This window comes from Lolium perenne, chromosome 1 (assembly GCF_019359855.2).
Source record: "Lolium perenne isolate Kyuss_39 chromosome 1, Kyuss_2.0, whole genome shotgun sequence".
Lineage (NCBI taxonomy): Eukaryota > Viridiplantae > Streptophyta > Magnoliopsida > Poales > Poaceae > Lolium > Lolium perenne.
In genome coordinates, this window is record NC_067244.2 from 171,490,203 (window position 1) to 171,510,314 (window position 20,112).

A 20,112-nucleotide genomic window follows, 5' to 3' on the forward strand; every position below is an offset into this window, starting at 1 on the left:
AACAATTTTTCAATGGTGGCAAGTCAAGCATATTATAAATTTTCTTAGGCATAACAGAAATACTTGCACCAAGATCACATAAAGCATTACAATCAAAGTCATTGACCTTCATCTTAATGATGGGCTCCCAACCATCCTCTAGCTTCCTAGGAATAGAAGTTTCGGCGTTCTAGTTTCTCTTCTCTAGCTTTTATGAGAGCATTTGTGATATGTTTCGTGAAAGCCAAGTTTATAGCACTAGCATTAGGACTCTTAGCAAGTTTTTGTAAGAACTTTATAACTTCAGAGATGTGGCAATCATCAAAATCCAAACCATTATGATCTAAAGCAATGGGATCATCATCCCCAATGTTGGAAAAAATTTCAGCAGTTTTATCACAAGCGATTTAATAGCTTTAGCAGTTTCAGGCAGTTTTTCGCGCTTTGCATTAGAAGTGGAAACATTGCCAACACCAATTCTTTTACCATTATTAGCAGGAGGTGCAGCAACATGTGGAGCATTAGCATTGCTAGTGGTGGTAATAGTCCAAACTTTAGCTATATTATCTTCTTTTTCATTTTCTTCTCTTTCCCACCTAGCACGCAATTCGGCCATCAATCTTATATTCTCATTAATTCTAACTTGGATGGCATTTGCTGTAGTAACAATTTTATTATTATGATTTTCATTAGGCATAACTCTCGATTTCAAAAGATCAACATCAGCAGCAAGACTATCGACTTTAGAAGCAAGTATATCAATTTTCCCAAGCTTTTCTTCAACAGATTTGTTAAAAGCAGTTTGTGTACTAATAAATTCTTTAAGCATAGCTTCAAGTCCAGGGGGTGTGTTCCTATTATTGTTGTAAGAATTCCCATAAGAATTACCATAGCCGTTGCTATTAATAAGGATATGTCCTATAGTTGTTACTAGAATTGTTCCGGTAAGCATTGTTGTTGAAATTATTATTTTTAATGAAGTTTACATCAACATGTTCTTCTTGAGCAACCAATGAAGCTAACAAAACATTATTAGGATCAACATTAGTCCTACCATTCACAAGCATAGATATAATAGCATCAATCTTATCACTCAAGGAAGAGGTTTCTTCGACAGAATTTACCTTCTTACCTTGTGGAGCTCTTTCCGTGTGCCATTCGGAGTAATTAATCATCATATTATTAAGAAACTTTGTTGCTTCTACAAGAGTAATGGACATAAAGGTACCTCCAGCAGCTGAATCCAATAGGTTCCGTGAAGAAAAGTTCAGTCCTGCATAAAAGGTTTGGATGATCATCCAAGTAGTCAGTCCATGGGTTGGGCAATTTTTAACCAAAGATTTCATTCTTTCCCATGCTTGTGCAACATGCTCATTATCCAATTGTTTAAAATTCATTATGCTACTCCTCAAAGATATAATTTTAGCAGGGGGATAATATCTACCAATAAAAGCATCCTTGCATTTAGTCCATGAATCAATACTATTCTTAGGCAGAGATAGCAACCAATCTTTAGCTCTTCCTCTTAATGAGAAAGGGAACAATTTTAATTTTATAATGTCATCATCTACATCTTTATACTTTTGCATTTCACACAATTCAACAAAATTATTGAGATGGGCAGCAGCATCATCAGAACTAACACCAGAAAATTGCTCTCGCATAACAAGATTTAGTAAAGCAGGTTTAATTTCAAAGAATTCTGTTGTAGTAGCAGGTGGAGCAATAGGTGTGCATAAGAAATCATTATTATTTGTGGTTGTGAAGTCACACAACTTAGTATTTTCAGGAGTACCCATTTTAGCAACAGTAAATAAAGCAAACTAGATAAAGTAAATGCAAGTAACTAATTTTTTTGTGTTTTAATATGGAGAATGCAAACAAGACAGTAAATAAAGTAAAGCTAGCAACTATTTTTTTTTGTATTTTAATATAATGCAGCAAACAAAGTAGTAAATAAAATAAAGCAAGACAAAAACAAAGTAAAGAGATTGGGATGTGGAGACTCCCCTTGCAGCGTGTCTTGATCTCCCCGGCAACGGCGCCAGAAAATCTGCTTGATACGCGTACAGCACGCGTCCGTTGGGAACCCCAAGAGGAAGGTGTGATGCGTACAACGGCAAGTTTTCCCTCAGTAAGAAACCAAGGTTTATCGAACCAGTAGGAGCCAAGAAGCACGTTGAAGGTTGATGGCAGCGAGATGTAGTGCGGCGCAACACCAGGGATTCCGGCGCCAACGTGGAACCTGCACAACACAACCAAATTACTTTGCCCCAACGAAACAGCGAGGTTGTCAATCTCACCGGCTTGCTGTAACAAAGGATTAGATGTATAGTGTGGATGATGATTGTTTGCAGAAAACAGTAAAACAAGTATTGCAGTAGATTGTATTCGATGTAAAAGAATGGACCGGGGTCCACAGTTCACTATAGGTGTCTCTCCCATAAGATAAATAGCATGTTGGGTGAACAAATTACAGTTGGGCAATTGACAAATAAAGAGGGCATGACCATGCACATACATGATATGATGAGTATAGTGAGATTTAATTGGGCATTACGACAAAGTACATAGACCGCTATCCAGCATGCATCTATGCCTAAAAAGTCCACCTTCAGGTTATCATCCGAACCCCTTCCAGTATTAAGTTGCAAACAATAGACAATTGCATTAAGTATGGTGCGTAATGTAATCAATAACTACATCCTCGGACATAGCATCAATGTTTTATCCCTAGTGGCAACAGCACATCCACAACCTTAGAACTTTCTGTCACTGTCCCAGATTTAATGGAGGCATGAACCCACTATCGAGCATAAATACTCCCTCTTGGAGTTACTAGCAAAAACTTGGCCAGGGCCTCTACTAACAACGGAGAGCATGCAAGATCATAAACAACACATAGGTAATAAATTGATAATCAACATAACATAGTATTCTCTATCCATCGGATCCCAACAAACGCTACATATAGCATTACAGATAGATGATCTTGATCATGTTAGGCAGCTCACAAGACCCGACAATGAAGCACAATGAGGAGAAGGCAACCATCTAGCTACTGCTATGGACCCATAGTCTAGGGGTGAACTACTCACTCATCACTCCGGAGGCGACCATGGCGGTGAAGAGTCCTCCGGGAGATGATTCCCCTCTCCGGCAGGGTGCCGGAGGCGATCTCCTGAATCCCCCGAGATGGGATTGGCGGCGGCGGTGTCTCTGGAAGGTTTTCCGTATCGTGGCTCTCGGTACTGGGGGTTTCGCGACGAAGGGTATTTGTAGGCGGAAGGGCAGAGTCGGGAGAGTCACGAGGGGCCCACACGCTAGGCCGTCGCGGCCAAGGGCTGGGCCGCGCCGCCCTAGCATCTGGCCACCTCGTGGCCCCACTTCGTTAGTCCTCCGGTCTTCTGGAAGCTTCGTGTGAAAATAGGCCCCTGGGCGTTGATTTCGTCCAATTCCGAGAATATTTCCTTACTAGGATTTCTGAAACCGAAAACAGCAGAAAACAGCAACTTGCTCTTCGGCATCTCGTTAATAGGTTAGTGCCGGAAAATGCATAAATATGACATAAAGTATGCATAAAACATGTAGGTATCATCAATAATGTGGCATGGAACATAAGAAATTATCGATACGTCGGAGACGTATCAGCATCGAAGGAGAATTTACAGTGCAACTCGAAGACCGAGGACTCAACAACTATTTCAAGGGACAGAACCTGTCAGAAGAGTCAAACACCACATCCAACAAGGATAAAACCTAGCTTAGCAATAGAAAGGAACTGGTTTCCTAAACTAGCTCATATTTAGCTAGAATCTATTCATAGCCTTTATAGCTAGTTAAATACTCTACAAATAGAGTTTGTGATAAGACTAGACTACGAGTCGTTCTCCTGGAGTTTATTTGCAATTTTACCTCATTGTAAAGTAGGAGGCTGTGATGATCTTATGTAACAGAGTCAATATTGTAATTCTATAGACATGCCTTGGACCCACATATGTGTCTGTTGTACCACTCTGAGCGATATAATACTAGTGGAACGGTGTTTCATTGGTGTTATATCAGACTGGCATACTACACCATGCAGTGGTATGCTGGGTCACCACACTGCGCCTCCCATCCCTCCACTGCTGCTGGATTTGCCGACGTTTCGACGGCTAATCTCTTCTGAGAGTCGGCACCGTCGCCCGGCTGGCACTCTCGCCGGACGTTTCGCCGCCGCTTCGCTAGCACGTCCCAGAACGTGGCGTCAAATTCGCCCCACCTCCACGCACACAAGGTGCTCGACGACTTGCCAGGTAGGCATGATTGGCCGCTGTTCATTGCCTCGTCTGCCGCGGCGCAATTTTAACAATTGATTTTGCTTCAGACATGGATAGCGAGGACAAGATGCTTGCCCTACTGCTGGAGGATGAGTAAACCTTCAACAACGACCTCCGGGATCATTTGCTGATCATCGCGTCCCTCCAGGACATGCTTGACGCCGAGGCGGAGAAGAGGAAGAGGCCGCGCCGCGGAGGATCAAGGCCGGGGAGAAAAAAGTCGAAGCCCCGACAGAGGATGGAGGGGCATACCATGCTACACAACAACTACTTCATAGATGACGCAACACAGACCGACAATTTTCAGCGCCGGTATAGGATGAGCAAGGGTTTGTTCATGAATATCCTCCATGGCATTCGAGAGTTCGACCCCTACTTCAAGCTCTAGCACGACGATATAGGCGTTGTCAGGTTCTCATCGATTCAGAAGTGCACCGTTGCCATGAGGATGCTTGCATACGGAGCACCTACCGATACACATGACGACTACCTTCGCATGAGTGAGTCTACTGCCAGTGAGTGTATGTACAAGTTTTGCCGAGCTGTGGTGGGAAAGTTTGGCAAATACTACAAGAGAGGGCCAACTTAGGAAGAGACTGCAAGGATCATGGCACAAAATGCTGCCAGAGGATTTCCTGGAATGCTTGGTAGCATCGATTGATGCACTGGTCATGGAAGAACTGCCAGCTTGCTTGGCAATGTATATACAAAAGACGTCATGGATATTGCAGTGTGGTGCTTGAAGCTGTGGCAGATTATAACATGTGGTTTGGAATTCTTTTTTTGGCATGGCGGGATCACACAATGACATCAACGTGTTGCGGCAGTCTCCGGTGTTCAACAGACTAGTGAAAGGGCATGCTCCACCATGCAACTATGAGATCAATGGCCACCAATATACCAAAGGGTATTATCTAGCCGATGGTATATATCCAAAATGGGCCACTTTTGTCAAAACAATCTCGGCTCCATCAGGTCAGAAGAATTTCCACTTTGCTGCGCGACATGAGGCTTGCAGGAAGGATGTCGAGCTGGCATTTGGTGTGCTTGATACGTCTCCGACGTATCGATAATTTCTTATGTTCCATGCCACATTATTGATGATATCTACATGTTTTATGCATACTTTATGTTGTTTTTATGCGTTTTCCGGAACTAACCTATTGACGAGATGCCGAAGGGCCAGTTGCTGTTTTCTGCTGTTTTTGGTTTCAGAAATCCTAGTAAGGAAATATTCTCGGAATCGGACGAAATCAACGCCCAGCATCATAGAATCCCCGGAAGCATCCAGAACACCCGAGAGCCGCCAGAGGGGGCCCACAGGGGCCCCAGATGACAGGGTGGCGCGGCCAGGGCCTGGGCCACGCCCCCCTATTGTGGCATCGCCTCGTCGCTCCTCCGACTCCGCCTCTTCGCCTATATAAAGGTCCCTGACCTAAATCTTCGAGACGGAAAAGCCACGGTACGAGAAACCATCCAGAGCTGCCGCCATCGCGAAGCCAAGATCTGGGGGACATGACTCTCTGTCCCGGCACGCCGCCGGGACGGGGAAGTGCCCCCGGAAGGCTTCTCCATCGACACCACCGCCATCTTCATCACCGCTGCTGTCTCCCATGAGGAGGGAGTAGTTCTCCATCGAGGCTCGGGGCTGTACCGGTAGCTATGTGGTTAATCTCTCTTCCTATGTACTTCAATACAATAATCTCATGAGCTGCCTTACATGATTGAGATTCATATGATGATGCTTGTAATCTAGATGCCATTATGCTAGTCAAGTGGATTTTACTTATGTGATCTCCGGAGACTCCTTGTCCCACGTGTGTAAAGGTGACAGTGTGTGCACCGTGTGGGTCTCTTAGGCTATATTTCACAGAATACTTATTCACTGTTATGAATGGCATAGTGAGGTGCTTATTTATATCTCTTTATGATTGCAATGTGTTTTGTATCACAATTTATCTGTGTGCTACTCTAGTGATGTTATTAAAGTAGTTTATTCCTCCTGCACGGTGTAATGGTGACAGTGTGTGCATCGTGTAGTACTTGGCGTAGGCTATGATTGTGATCTCTTGTAGATTATGAAGTTAACTATTGCTATGATGGTATTGATGTGATCTATGCCTCCTTTCGTAGCGTGAAGGTGACAGTGTGCATGCTATGTTAGTACTTGGTTTGGTTATGTTGATCTGTCATGCACTCTAAGGTTATTTAAATATGAATATCGAATATTGTGGAGCTTGTTAACTCCGGCATTGAGGGTTCGTGTATTCCTACACAGTTAGTGGTGTTCATCATCCAACAAGAGGGTGTAGAGTCTAGCATTTATCTATTTATTCTGTTATGTGATCAATGTTGAGAGTGTCCACTAGTGAAAGTATGATCCCTAGGCCTTGTTCCTAAATACTGTAATCATCGATGCTTGTTTACTGTTCTACTGCATTTGTACTGTCCGCAATATTACCACCATCAACCACACGCCAGTCCTGGACAGCAAAGCACTTTTCTGGTGCTGTTGCTACTGCTCATACTTATTCATACCACCTGTATTTCACTATCTCTTCGCCGAACTAGTGCACCTATTAGGTGTGTTGGGGACACAAGAGACTTCTTGCTTTGTGGTTGCAGGGTTGCATGAGAGGGATATCTTTGACCTCTTCCTTCCTGAGTTCGATAAACCTTGGGTGATCCACTTAAGGGAAACTTGCTGCTGTTCTACAAACCTCTGCTCTTGGAGGCCCAACACTGTCTACAAGAATAGAAGCTCCCATAGACATCAGTGCTTAAAGCTCAATTTGCAATTGTCTGGTACCCTGCTCTAAGCTGGTCTCACGACCAAATGTGGGACGTGATGCAGCCTTGTGTGATCATGCACAACATGATCATCGAGGATGGCCGCAGGAATCATGCCAGGACACATGTTGGTCCCTATGAGTGTTAGGGCCCTCTTGTGGAGGTTGATCACGAGTTGCCTGCATATTTCGCTGATTTCCTCGCCATGCATGTAGAGATCCGTGACAGCAATGTTCATGATCAACTTCAAGCTGATCTCGTTGAGCATTTGTGGAGGATCAAAGGATTATCAGCAAATACCGCGGTACCTTGATCTAGTCCTATTTATTATATTTGTTTAGTTGTTTTATTGTTTGTTGTATTTTAACTTGAATCTCCGCAAACATATTTATTTGTATGATATATTTAATAAATGGTTGTATTTTCAAATACCCTTAAAAAAGTTTGGGGGCGACGTTTGGGGGACGCGCCTGGGGAACGACATCCCTCAAACGCTCAATCCGGCGCCGTTTGGAAAACGATTTAGATGACACGACCGGAGATGCTCTTAGATTGCATCGCTGGGGCCAAAATTCCTCCCCTCAAAATGACTTAAGCGAACTAACTATAGTTTTTTTAGGGGATCCAACTAGTTGTTTGGTTTCATTATTCACACATGTTTGAGGCCACGTCTTCTCCCTACTAATGATCTTATCATATTATCCCCACCATCACGCATAGCCAAGATAGGAGTTTCTCTGTTTATTTGGTCCCTAGCTAATACGGATAGTAATGCATAAATTTAATCCCTTGCTAATACAAATAGGGTTTATCATTGCCTTACGCGGTAATCAAAAGGAGTATTCACGCGAGGAGGGTTAAAGGGGGAGGGGGTCTTTTTTCTTCTTAAAAGGTGGTGTTACCTTTGTGATCTTTGGGACATTTTTTTTTTGACTTAGTTTACAGAGAGACCCCCTCCCCTCTCGCGTCCCGCGCCGCCCCCCTGCGGCGGCCGGGCGCGCATCTCCACCTCTGCGGCTAGCTCCCCCTCCCCTCCTCTCCCCTGCCGCCGCCGTCGGCGTGCGCTGCCAGGCCTTGCCCGTGCGGTGTCGGCGGTGGCGGGCCGGACTCTACCCGTGGCTACGACGGGGGCGCGGGAGCCTCGGGACGGCGGCGGTGTTCTTCGGCGGGCGGTGGTCCGGCGCGGCGGCGTGGTTTCCGTTCGTCGGGTGGGAGGAGGAGCGGCGGCGCGGCCCTTTGTGGCGGAGCGAGGCCGGCAGCCGGGATGCAGGGCCTGCTACGCCCAGATCTGGGCCCAGGCGGGGCCCGGAGGGGTTGGGCGGGCTGCCGCGTCTGGCTCGCCGGCGGAGCTCCCTGGAGGCGGAGAAGTCGCAATGGCGGTGGCTGGGTGTCGGCGGTGCTCTGGCCGGCCTTCTGCAGCTCGGCAGTGGGGACTTTACGGGCCTTTTTGGGCCCAGCCGGGCCAGCTGGGCCTGGTTTGACCTCGCTGCCATGTCCGGTCGGCTACCGCGAAGGCGGTGGAGGTAGTTCCCTCTCGCGCGACTGAGGTGCTGCGACCCCCGGCCCGGCTACTGCTATTCTCTACGTCCAGGCCCTGCTCCGGTGACCACAGCGAGACGTCGTTGATGGCTTCAAGACCGCGGTGGCGTGTGCTGGTGGGCGGAAGTTAGGTGGAGCACATCGAAGCTTTCGGGGTTGTGGGTTTGGTGGGCGGGAGAAATCCTTGTCGGCGTGCCCGATACCGACACGGAGACGCCTGCGGGTGTCACCCTGCCTTCTTGAAAGGCGTCGGGTGTACCTCCTCCCCGATCCCTTCCACGTATCGGGGGAAACCCTAGGACTCGTTCGGGCAGCAGCGGCGTCGTCGTCGCTTTCCTTGTTGAAGGTGTTGTTTGATACGTGGGCTTCGGTAGGCTGGGTGTCTGGTGGAACTACTCGGAGGGCGCAGCGGTTGCGAGTCATCTTCGTTTTTGTCGAGCTGCCAGCGTCAGCATTGTTTTCTCTTTTCTTTCTTTTTTGTTCCTTTGGACTTGGTTGTGCTGCGGTCCCAGCGTGCCTGTTGTATCGGTTGGTTGTTATATTAATATAGCGGGGCGAAATCCTATTTCAAGGAGGATCTTTGGGTCATTTTTGATTTCCACATTTGTTCTTCCTCTCTAATTTCTCCCTAACACTTATTACTTTGGAGGGATTTGAGTGTGAAGGATTTGATCATTTAGTTTTCTTGCTTTCAATTCTTGTATAGTGTTGAGCTTTTCATTACGATTAATTCGAGCGAAAAGATCGTGAGCTTGTTACTCTTGGAGGGTGACGTCCTAGTTAGCTTCGCGGTTGGTCCTCCGGTGATCTCTTTGTGGGAGATTGTGAAGAGGCACGGGCTTCTCCTTCGTGGATCTTGTGAAGTGGTTGTGGAGCTTGCATCTTCGAAGTGGAGGAAAAGCTAGCCATAAGAAAAAGGTCTTTGTCCTTTGCGGTATTGGCTTGGAGAAGAAGGTGAGCCTGCATGGCATGCGAGAGACTTTCGTGGTAGTCTGCATCTCCAATGTGACGTACCTCATTTCGTGTGAGGGGACATGTGAATACATCTTCGTCTTCGCGTGTCTCGGTTATCTCTACACCCGAGTTTATTTTCCTTGTGATAGTCACCGTGATTGAAGTACGTATATCTTGCTATCACTAGTGTTACATATATATTATGTCTACCTTGCTTAGCTTGAGTTGTTGTTGTTGCACTTAGTTAAGCCTAGCTTATTTAGGTTTTGTGCTTGTAAATTAAATGTTAATTTAATTTTGCATTCTTATCAGCCAAATCCGTAGTAGTTTTAAAAATTCCTATTCACCGCCCCCCCCCCCCCCCCAAGGTCACGTGACATCTTGTCCTTTCAAATACCCACAACATCATTAGAACTCAGAGAGAGATAATTGCAAAGAGAATGAAAGATAACATCCATTGCATTGGATCAATTGTTTCATCACCTAGAGGGAAGTCACCCATCATCTTCCATCAAATATCATACTTTTCCACCTTGTCGGTGACAAAGCTCGGATTGCAAAACTCCGAGAAAAGAAATCCCAAGAGCTCATGTCACTCAGATCCCATACCCGTGAGCCACTAGTTTTGCTATCATGCCATCGACGATGGAGTAAGCCCCAACTATGCTGGCAGGGAGAATAAAGCACGACTATGACGATCACCACATTTTCGCACCAACACAAGGCGATATGTGGAGAAGAATCTAAAAAATATATCAAAAACAAATACAAAACTATGACGATAGATCGAGAAACAAGGTCTTCCCACCTTGTCGTGTCGCAGTAACAAGGGATGGTTTTGCAAGGCTCTCCACTCCACACTGAAGTTGATACTTGACATTTCATCATAGCTAGTACTTTGAAGAAACATGAAGGTTTAGGCAAGACAACATGAGTAATGTTGTCCCCTGACCATGGCTGGCGGAAGGACGACCCGAATGAGGGCCATTGAGACGTACACCACGATTGAACCCAAAGTCAACATCGTCTCTTCATTTTCCATTTTATGCAATGTTGTCGAAAGATCAAAAATCAAATTATAGCTGCAATTGGATGGAATTTATATAGCCACTTTTTTTTACCAATCCTCTCTTGCATTTAGTTTTTTTTTGTTTGTATAAATGATGAATTGACGTCATATATGTGTGTAAAGGAAATCTCCATTGTGTTTATCTAAATATACCTTGGCTAAGGAAGTTCTTAAGTGCCGTCAACCCATATCACCTTCAACTTGTGTTAAATTAATTAAGAGCTCCTTAAGTGATAGCGAAAGAAATGGGTCAGTATGAAGTGTCTTTTAGAGCAAAGGGAAAACACATGAGTGTCGTACTGTTTGAGACCATGGGATGTGAATCTTGGATTGTTCTGGTAAAAAAAAAGGAATTTTGGAGGATATCATTCCTCACTTTCTTTTTCTACACAGCTTGTTTGGTTTATAGGATTTGAAACCATGCGATTTCTTTCATGCAAAAAGTTTCCCTTAGACCCCATCGAAGTTTTACTTTTTCTATGACAATAGCCGTTTATTGGCATATGGACAAAGAAAATAAACCTTAGTTTTAATTTCATGCAACGCAACCAAACATACATGTATTATAAGTTCATATGTGTTCAAATGCTATATGGTTCACTATGGCATGGCATCTTACTCAATACTCATATATTTTCTTATTTCCACGTTCTGTAAATCCTTTGGTAAGCCTTTCGTTTTATTTGATGAAATTCCTACAGTATGGGCTGTTTCCTATGAATTTTGGGGAAAACAAACATAAGGCCGTACAACGTGTTTTCATTCAATTTTTTGTGTCTACAATTCCTGATTGTTTTTTAAAACCAAATCCTGCTTATTTCTATGCAATACGTACTTCTGAATGGACAATGATTTGTCGTGTCCCCCTGAGAACTGAAACATGCTCCAACTGAAGCGACAACCACCGCATCGATCCCCTGGAGCTAGCTGGTCATCGTACGGCCCTGGAACTGGAAGTGGAGGTGCTTCCCCTCCGGTGCCGGCAGCCTCACCGCCACTCAAACAAATATCCTTGTGCACTTGTGCTCGGTCTTGAGTACGTTTCGGTTTTCTTCGTTTTAACGGGCACAACTCGCGCAGATGTGGTTTTTTCAAGTGAAAAGCTGGTGGAGACGGGCAATGACAGATCTGGCGTACACGTCGTGGAGCCAGTTGTGCCCGTGAACCCGTTAGCCGTGGCCTCCTCTTCCTCCTGCCCGACCCTGCCACGCTTTCATCAACTGTCAAATCGCAATTAGTCGCCGCCGGCGTGCCCCCTCGCCCGTCTCGCGCCATCGCAGCCGCCGCCCCGCAGATCCCACGGTCGCCATCACCCCTGTCCGCCGCCGCATGGTCGCAGCCCAAATCTGAAGCAGCAGCAGCCATGTCCACCGGCACCGCCACGCCGGGCCTGGTCGTCACCGCGACCGACCCCATCCGCTCCTTCCTCTCCTCCGCCGCCGCGTCCCCCGACCTAGCCGCCGACCTCCGGGACCTCGCCTCCGCCCTCTCCTCGGCGCCGGCCGTCCCCTACCGCTCCATCCGCGCCATCTGGTGCGCCGACTCCTCCCCTGGCCGCCCGCCTCTCAGACAGCTCCTGCAGGGCGCCCAGTTCGTGCTGTCCAGCCCCAAGCCCCGCGAGAAGGTGAGTCACAGCCACGGAAGCGCTCGTGGTCCCAGTTGGTGCGGTGTGGCCAAAGACGGGCTTCTGATTTTGCTGCGATCGTGCAGAGCGATGAGCTCAAGGCGAGGCTGGAGAAGCTCCGGGAGATGCAGGAGAGGAGGGAGTACGCGGAGCTCGTCAAGGACGTCGCGCCCAAGGAGGACACCACCGAACCCTTCTCCTCCTACAAGGATCAGCTTGGATTCGGTACCAACCATCACTTTCCTGCTCTTGTAGCTAATTCGTCCCTGCAATCATCCGAAGATCTCGTAAAAACAAACAAGGGATTTCATCTGCCTCCTAAAGTGGAAGTGCATTGTTAGCTAGGAAACAACACTCAGCTCTCATCTAATAAGCTTGATTGCTGGATGCAATGATTGTACTTTCAGAATTGGAGTGTTGCAAATTGAAAGTTTTGATTTGTAGTCAGTCGGCTACAGAAACTAGCTTTCCCCATGTTGGATTTAAGCTTAGATTAGTTACTAATGTTAACCAAAACTCCAAAAGCATGCTTGAAAAATGCGCACACAAGTATAGTTGATAAAGCCTACAGATTTCAGCTGTAGGTGCTTGTTGCCACGCAAATGACCAACTGTAGTGATTAGAGTAAATGCCCGTGACAAACTGTTGGCTGATAAACTGTATGCAGTCTGCAACTTTAGGATTAAAATTGACTTAATTTGAGTGAACAATGTCTGGATATGTGTAGATTCATTGAACATACGACAAGTATTTAGAGCCAGAGAGAGTAGTTACAAGTATACCTATCCTCTTTGCATACTATTCTGTTCACTTCTGCGCTTAAACTGCTAGGAGCAGGTGTTATGTTCCACTGGTTCATCGGATAATTTCTCTATTGCAGGTCTACATGTTGTAGTTATAATGTTCACTGGTTATTTGGTCGGAATGGCAGCTTTCAGAGCTCTGTTCAGCAACAGTCCTGTAATGGTAAGTCCATCCAAATGCTACTTAGTGGTGCTTCCATCATGTCATCATAGAGAGTAGTTATATGTTTTTGAACAAGAGTAGCTTTTCTTTCTTAATGTAGTTGTTTTACTCGTACCTCATTTGACCCTTCCTGCTAGACAATATTGGGAAGCAGATCAGGAAGGCTGCATGCCTGGATTTACATCAATTTGCTATTGCTCATGTCTAAACCTGTCAATATAGCGATATGTAATTCGCTGGTATGATTTTTCAGAATGCTGCTGGAGGCATCTTAGGAGTGGTGGGTGGCATGCTGATGGAAACAGTTCTTTTCATCATCAGATCATCCAGTAAAGAGTTGTCTCCGGTTCCAAGATCATCCAGTAAAGACTTGTCGTCTCCGGTTCCAAGATCTAAGAAACTTCAGTAGACACTGTGATGCGTTTTGATCTTTCATATGCGGTGAGGATGATGTTGGGATCTTTGTGTTACGAAGTATAGCATGTTAAGTTTTGGATCGTTCAGATGTATGTAATTTATTCAAGGAAAAATACAGTTCATCTTGTTCAACCAAGAGTACTAAATGGGAGATTCTATTTGCAAAGCTTGTAGTTACTTACGATGGTTAATGTCTTCATGTTCAATCAGCCTACATCTGAGCGTTTTTGCGTGATGAATATCGAAATTGCCAGGTTTAAGGATCAGGGGTAGTTCTGAACTCCGTGTCACATCCAATTTGTGTGCACTTTGTTGGTTGTGCTCTGTCTCTCAAACAACGTATGGATATAGGCCTCAACCAAAAGCATCATGACCGTCAATTGCCAAAGCCTTTGTTTGTATATATTTTAGTGCCACTCCAGTTGCTAACAAACTGACAAACTGATGGATGGCGATAAAATGATGAGAGTAGTTGGTCACTTCAGTTAACAATGGCTTGCAGTTTTGCGTATAATAGACTTGTGCAGTCCGCAGTTGACGTAGTACTCCCTAGTCATGGAGTACCAATCTTTCCGAGACACTGAAATATTTGGATTTTTTTTTCTTGCCAGTAGGACCAGCTACTCTGTTAACGATGATGTCTTTATTCCTGAAATTTGATATAATTTGGTACTTTTGACTTTTGAGTGAGCAAAGCCTGAATGTAGAAGTACACTTATCATCTTACCACACTGTTCTGTTTACATCTGAGCTTTGCTAGGATTTACTGTTATGTTTCGGTTGTTCAAGGGATGCTTCCTCTATTTCAGTTCTACGTATTGGCTGTAATTTTCATGGGTTATTTGGCCAGTTTTGATGCTGCTGCTTCACAGGGGAATGTAGTTCTACTCCCTCTGTCCCAACCAAATTAGTTATCTCAGATTTGTCTAGATTCATATTATCTAAATGCGTTTTAGTGTGTAGATATATACGAATCTAGACAACTAATTTGAAACAAGGAAGTATTAATATTTGCGGTTTTGCTCATGCTGCCCTTCGTGTGAGAAGTAAGATACGGTGGCGAAGCAAATCAAGTAAGCGTTACATAAATTTTCTATGGCGTATGTGTCATTAACATCTACTCCCTCCATTTTTATTTACACTGTGTTTTGGTATCAGTTAAAGCACCAAAGATTTTGATAAAAAATATCAACATCCATGGTTGTAAATTTATATAGTATATATTTTAAGATGATTCTAATACTAGTACCAATTTTATATTTTAGATATAAATATTTTTTCCTATATTTTTAGTTAAATTTTACAAATTTTGACTTTGAATAACACTATAACGCAGGGTAATTGTGAACGGAAGGAGTATTACCTCCGTTTCAAAATGTAACACATGTCATGCCTCCGGGGGCATCTTAGAGCATGTCTAACATGCCCCGTATTTTTTCGCCTCTTGAAACGCGAGTAGAGAGCCCTGTATTCACTTTTCGTCGGTCGAAAACTCGTCCGAGCTAGCAGACCCCGTATGCCTAAACTGTAAAAGGGAATATTCCCAAATATGCCAAATTAAATTTTTTTCCTCTTCTTCATCCTCTCCTTCTTCCTCCTCTAGCCCCTCGCCCGCTCGTCCCGGCCAAGTGCCCGTCGTAGCGCGCTGCCGCCGGCCGTCGCCGCCCACGGCCGCCCCGCCCGCCGACGGCCAGCGCGCCGCTCGGGCCGCCGCCGCCACGGCCGCGCGAGCCACGGCAAGCCGCGCCCGCTCCGGCAGAGCCACACCAGCCGCGCCGCTCCCGCTCCGGACGCCCGCCATGGCCACGCTCGCCGCCCGCTGCCCACGCGCCGCCTCGCCATTGTTGCCGCCTCTGGGCTCGCGCGCCGCCGTCCCTAGCCCCGTGCCGCCACCCTCGGCCCCAGCTTGCCGGAATTTGGCCGGATTCCGACGAGATTATGCGCAGAAAGCAGTTGCTATGTGCTGAAATTTCAGCCCGCCATGAGTGAGGGGTTGACCCTGTATTCAGCCTTCCGCCCCGTAGAAGTAAGGGGCCAAAAGCCACCCCTTAACCGAAACTGTAAAAAATCGACGCGGGGGCCTGTTTTACGGGGTCTGCTAGACGGCCGGGTAGAACCCTACCCCGTATATCGACGGTTATTATACGGGTTTGACTCTTTTAAGGGATCTGTTAGACATGCTCTTAGAAGTGGTGTATGGCATGCTGATGGAAACAGTTCGTTTCTACAATCACCCAGTAAAGGATTCTCGCGATCGGTCCCAAGATCCAAGGAAACTCTGATGATTTGATTACAAATTGTACTAGTACGCTAGGTTTTGGATCAATCCTATTTGTACGTAACCGATCCAAGGAAATACTGATGGATTGATGAGCAGAAATATATTTTTTGTACAGGATTAGCAGAAGTATTAAACGAGAGATTAGTCTGCAAGGGCTCAGGGCTGAAATGACAACCTGCCTCGATGATCATCTTTTATTGTGCAGAACGCTTAGAAATCTGTATTGGGTGGCACTTTTGTTAATCTGAATGAATCCATCCTTGTGTTAGTTTCTTCTTGTTGTTCACGTGTACCTTTGAACCACCTCCACGTGCCGGTGTTAACCTTGGAATATCGCTAGCTTCCGTTGAGGGGAAACCTAATCCGCTAGTCACCAACGAACGGAGTAGATTCCATGTGATCTTGGTTGAGTGCATCCTCTTTCCCTTGCTCACTTCCTCGATGCATGCTTCTCTGAATAACGGGACAGTGTCATTTTGTTTCTTGCGAGTCAGGACAATGTCATGTATAGTGGGCCAGTGGATTCGTGGATGTTAATGCTAAAGCATAATGCACACTTAGTGGTTGTCATATATCCAAGTCACCTAGGGTTAGGTGACCAAGGCGTCACCGCCACTCGACCCACTCCTCGTTCTCCTCCCCCTCTCCCGCCGTAGCTGAGGGTCACGCCGAGCAAAGTCCTAGCGGTGACGGCTACGACGGGACCTCTCCCACTGGATGTTGACCTCTTCCCCTCCTACGACATTATGAAGCTTCACGAGTTTGGTGGAGCGCCGCCGTCGGTCTCACGGGAAGGCAGCATCCGGTGATGTAGGAGGTCGCGACAGTATTGCTCCCTCGTTGGAGGCGTTGTCTTTGTTGTTTGTGGTGTCCTAGGTGTGTAAGAAGGAATCGACGTTGCCCACCGCTTGGAGGATGAGCTTCTGGGGCGCAATGTGCGGCGTTGTCGGCAACTCTTAGTCGACACCATCTCCGATTTGGTTAGATCATGCCATTCACTCGCCGCTCTTACGCGTTAAGGGCGTGCGCGGTGCTTTGATTGGTTTCAACCTAGAGTGCCTAGTGCCTACATAGTGGGAGCTTGGTAGCCGCTCCTGGCCATTCTTGGCGGGTAACATTGCTAGGAGAATTTCCGTTGTTTGGTGGTTGTGGGTTATGTTGTAACCCATATGCGGTGTCAGCGCGTTTGTATTGTGATTGTGTACCATCCGTTTTAAACTTTTTCCTACGAAATGTGATACACCTCCAAGAAAGTATTTGAAAAAAAGAAGATTTTGACTTTCTGATCGAGGTCTCCGGCGGCCTAGCGGCTTCTACCTTGGCAGGCTAACCTGAGCTCACTTCAAGTGAGAAACGCGAGGCGACAAATTAGACACAGCTCATCACCCACTGGCGGCGAATCACGCCCATATGGCTCGGGATAAGAAGATGAGATGGGCACAACTATTCATGCAGGAGTAGTGTGCATTATCGCTTATCAGTGCTTGTCTGCTGAAGACGGAGACCTGCGTAGCACACTAGCACGTTGCGCACGGCACGTACGCTACGTACGTGTCCCGCATGCAGTTCGTCTCCCGCCTTAAAACCAATCGCTCGTTTGTCGATCGGACAGGCAGGCCGTACGATTTAATTATTTCTGCAGCTGACAAGTGAGTGAGATCTATAGTGCAGCTCCATATGATTGTGCTTCCGGCAGCTGGTATCAACCGTTCATGCAAGTTTATCCAGGGTACATATAAATGGATCGGAGAAACGAAGAACACGATTACACGAACAAGAGAACTATGATACTACGAGCAAGATGAGAAGGATAGAAGGAAAAGCGTGCGTGTTGTTTAGTTTTTCAAATCGCATCCACATGTTGTCCTAATTTTTTACAAGGAGGTGGGTAGCACATTCCAGGGCTCTTTTACAGAGAGGGCACATCAACATCTCGCAATTTGGCCAACCTCCTTTTACTAACTAATTGGCTATTCAAAACTAGCTATGGAAGGGAATACGATCTCGAATCCAGCTGACACCCTATACAAAATGTCTATCTATATGCAGAGTTGAACGGTACTGGTTAGATGGAGGAACATATCATTTTTGGACGAGGTGCGTGATAGGGTTAGACGGCTCCACGCGAGGACGGGGAGGAGAGGACAAGATGCTACGGCGCTATAATTCCTAGTCTTGATCTTTGTATCGTCTTGGGTGTGTGGATGACTATCTCCATTCTTGTATGTTTTGGGTATGATGTGGGTGTACTATTGAATCTTTGGGTACCAGTCTTGAGTGTGTTATAATCGTGGATGTTGCCGTGATGGCTTTATATATAAAGCCGGGCCATGAACCTTATGTTTAAAAAATCCAAAGCCTATTTTGTAGAGCAATCCACATGAAAAGGAGTTTTCTTTGGGGGTGCAAATTTTCCAAACCATTCGACTCATGTTTGTGGAAGTAGCTTCTAGGAGTTGTTCCTTTTCTATGTCGAGGCAGCTGAATATTGTCCGCTCGTCGAAAGCTTTCAAATGATGCCATTTGACAAGTTGTCATGAACCTCCACTGTATTTCCAAGATGCACCAAGAGGTCCACAAATTGCCCGTTCCCATTAATTGTAAAATTGTCGTTCATCTTGGTCTTTCCGATCCATGCATTTTTGCTCTATGGTTTCTTGACACACGAATTCTTTCTCTTGAATGCTGGGAAAAATGAGAGGGGCGATGCATAAGATTCACACAATGCAATACTATCTCCATCCTATAAAACAAGGCATGCATTTTTTTTTTGTCAAAAGTCAAATCATACTTTGACTGAAGATATGCACAGAAATATCAATATTTGTAATAGTTGATAAACACATTGAGAAAATAGATCGTGTGGTGGACCTATTGATATAGTTTTGGTAATGTAGATGTTCATATGTTTATCTTCAAATAAAGAATATTGACTTTTAAAGTCATTTATATGACTTATTTTATGAAGTGGGAATAGTAATTGACAGAATGCCTACAAAATCGTCAATTAATCATAAGATTGAAAACATTAAACAACTATCAGCAAATGCGAGTAGGAAAAAGAACGCGAGCAAGAGCATGTGCATTTGGCTAAGAAAAAAATCATGGAAACAAGCAAGTGGCCTATTGATCCTCAGCTAGCTCCATCCGTATCCCAAGTTCGAACGCTCGATCGGCTGCTAGCTGGCTTCACATACATGCATGCACATGTGTTGCATGGCCAGCTGTGATATTGTAATCACAATCGATCCATGGATGATGGATGGATGGATGGGCCCCTTCGTTATGCGGCGGAGCCAGGAGGTGATAGCTACTCAGGCACTCATCAGCAGATTAATTTTGGATGTAGCGCGCCGCAGTTCCAACCATTCGGCGCCGTCGATTTTGTGTTCCTCTCTAAAATTTGGGTAAAATGGACAAACATAAGCTGAAGTTAAAAAATTCAAAGAATAAACTTTCAACGAAACAAATTCACATATTTAACACTTCCATGTCACGCTTGTTCCCACGGCGTGACAAACAATAATGTGGCGCACCTCCCTACGACGCCACATAGTGGGGTGTTGCGCCCTAGCCCATGGTGCCGCCTTTTTTTTATTGCGCCTTAGCCCACGACGCCACACAATGGATTGCCGCGTCCTAGCTTCCAGTGCCGCACAATTGTTTATCTTGTCGTGGTGACACAGCGCGGCAGAAAAAGTTTAGATGCTGTAAAATTGTTTCATGAAAAAGTAATTTTCAAAATTTGTTAGAGGTTATTTTTTTCTAATTGCCCTCATTTTGAGACAGAGGCCGACTGACCGCCGGGCACCGTGCAGCCCACCGGCCAGTGGGAGGCGCGCGGGAAACCATGTGTGCATGAGACTAGTCACAATGGGGAGTATCATATAGTAGTATCATGCATATGATACTAGTGTGTGATACTATCTTCACAATGCATAGTATAGGTCAATTATATTTAGTGATTTGTAGAATCTCAATGCAAAAGTGTGTACAAGATTAGTTTGACATTAATTTTTCTAGTTCTACGTTCTATGATACAGTATCTACCTATGATACTACTATCATCTCTTTCTTCATTTATTGATGTAACACTATGATACTCACAATACTAGCTATGATACTCCCATTGTGAGTAGCTGAGGGCGCCACCGGAAAACCAGCAGCGTCG

General features: G+C 45.5%; 1 protein-coding gene across 1 annotated transcript; it reads left to right on the forward strand.

Annotated features, from left to right (window-relative positions):
* Positions 1 to 11,738: 11,738 nt before the first annotated feature.
* On the forward strand, positions 11,739 to 13,874 carry LOC127312678 (uncharacterized). Its single transcript, XM_051343218.2, has 4 exons — positions 11,739 to 12,277; positions 12,364 to 12,502; positions 13,158 to 13,243; positions 13,497 to 13,874. The coding sequence occupies exons 1-4, from the start codon at positions 12,017 to 12,019 to the stop codon at positions 13,650 to 13,652; spliced, it is 642 nt and encodes a 213-aa protein (XP_051199178.1). The 5' UTR covers positions 11,739 to 12,016; the 3' UTR covers positions 13,653 to 13,874.
* The last annotated feature ends 6,238 nt before the right edge of the window (positions 13,875 to 20,112 follow it).

Coding starts and splice junctions, on each gene's coding strand:
- LOC127312678 (XM_051343218.2), top strand. CDS start 12,017: ATGTCCACCGGCACCGCCACGCCGGGCCTGGTCGTCACCGCGACCGAC. Junction 12,503..13,157: donor CAAGGATCAGCTTGGATTCG/GTACCAACCATC, acceptor TCTCTATTGCAG/GTCTACATGTTGTAGTTATA. Junction 13,244..13,496: donor TCAGCAACAGTCCTGTAATG/GTAAGTCCATCC, acceptor ATGATTTTTCAG/AATGCTGCTGGAGGCATCTT.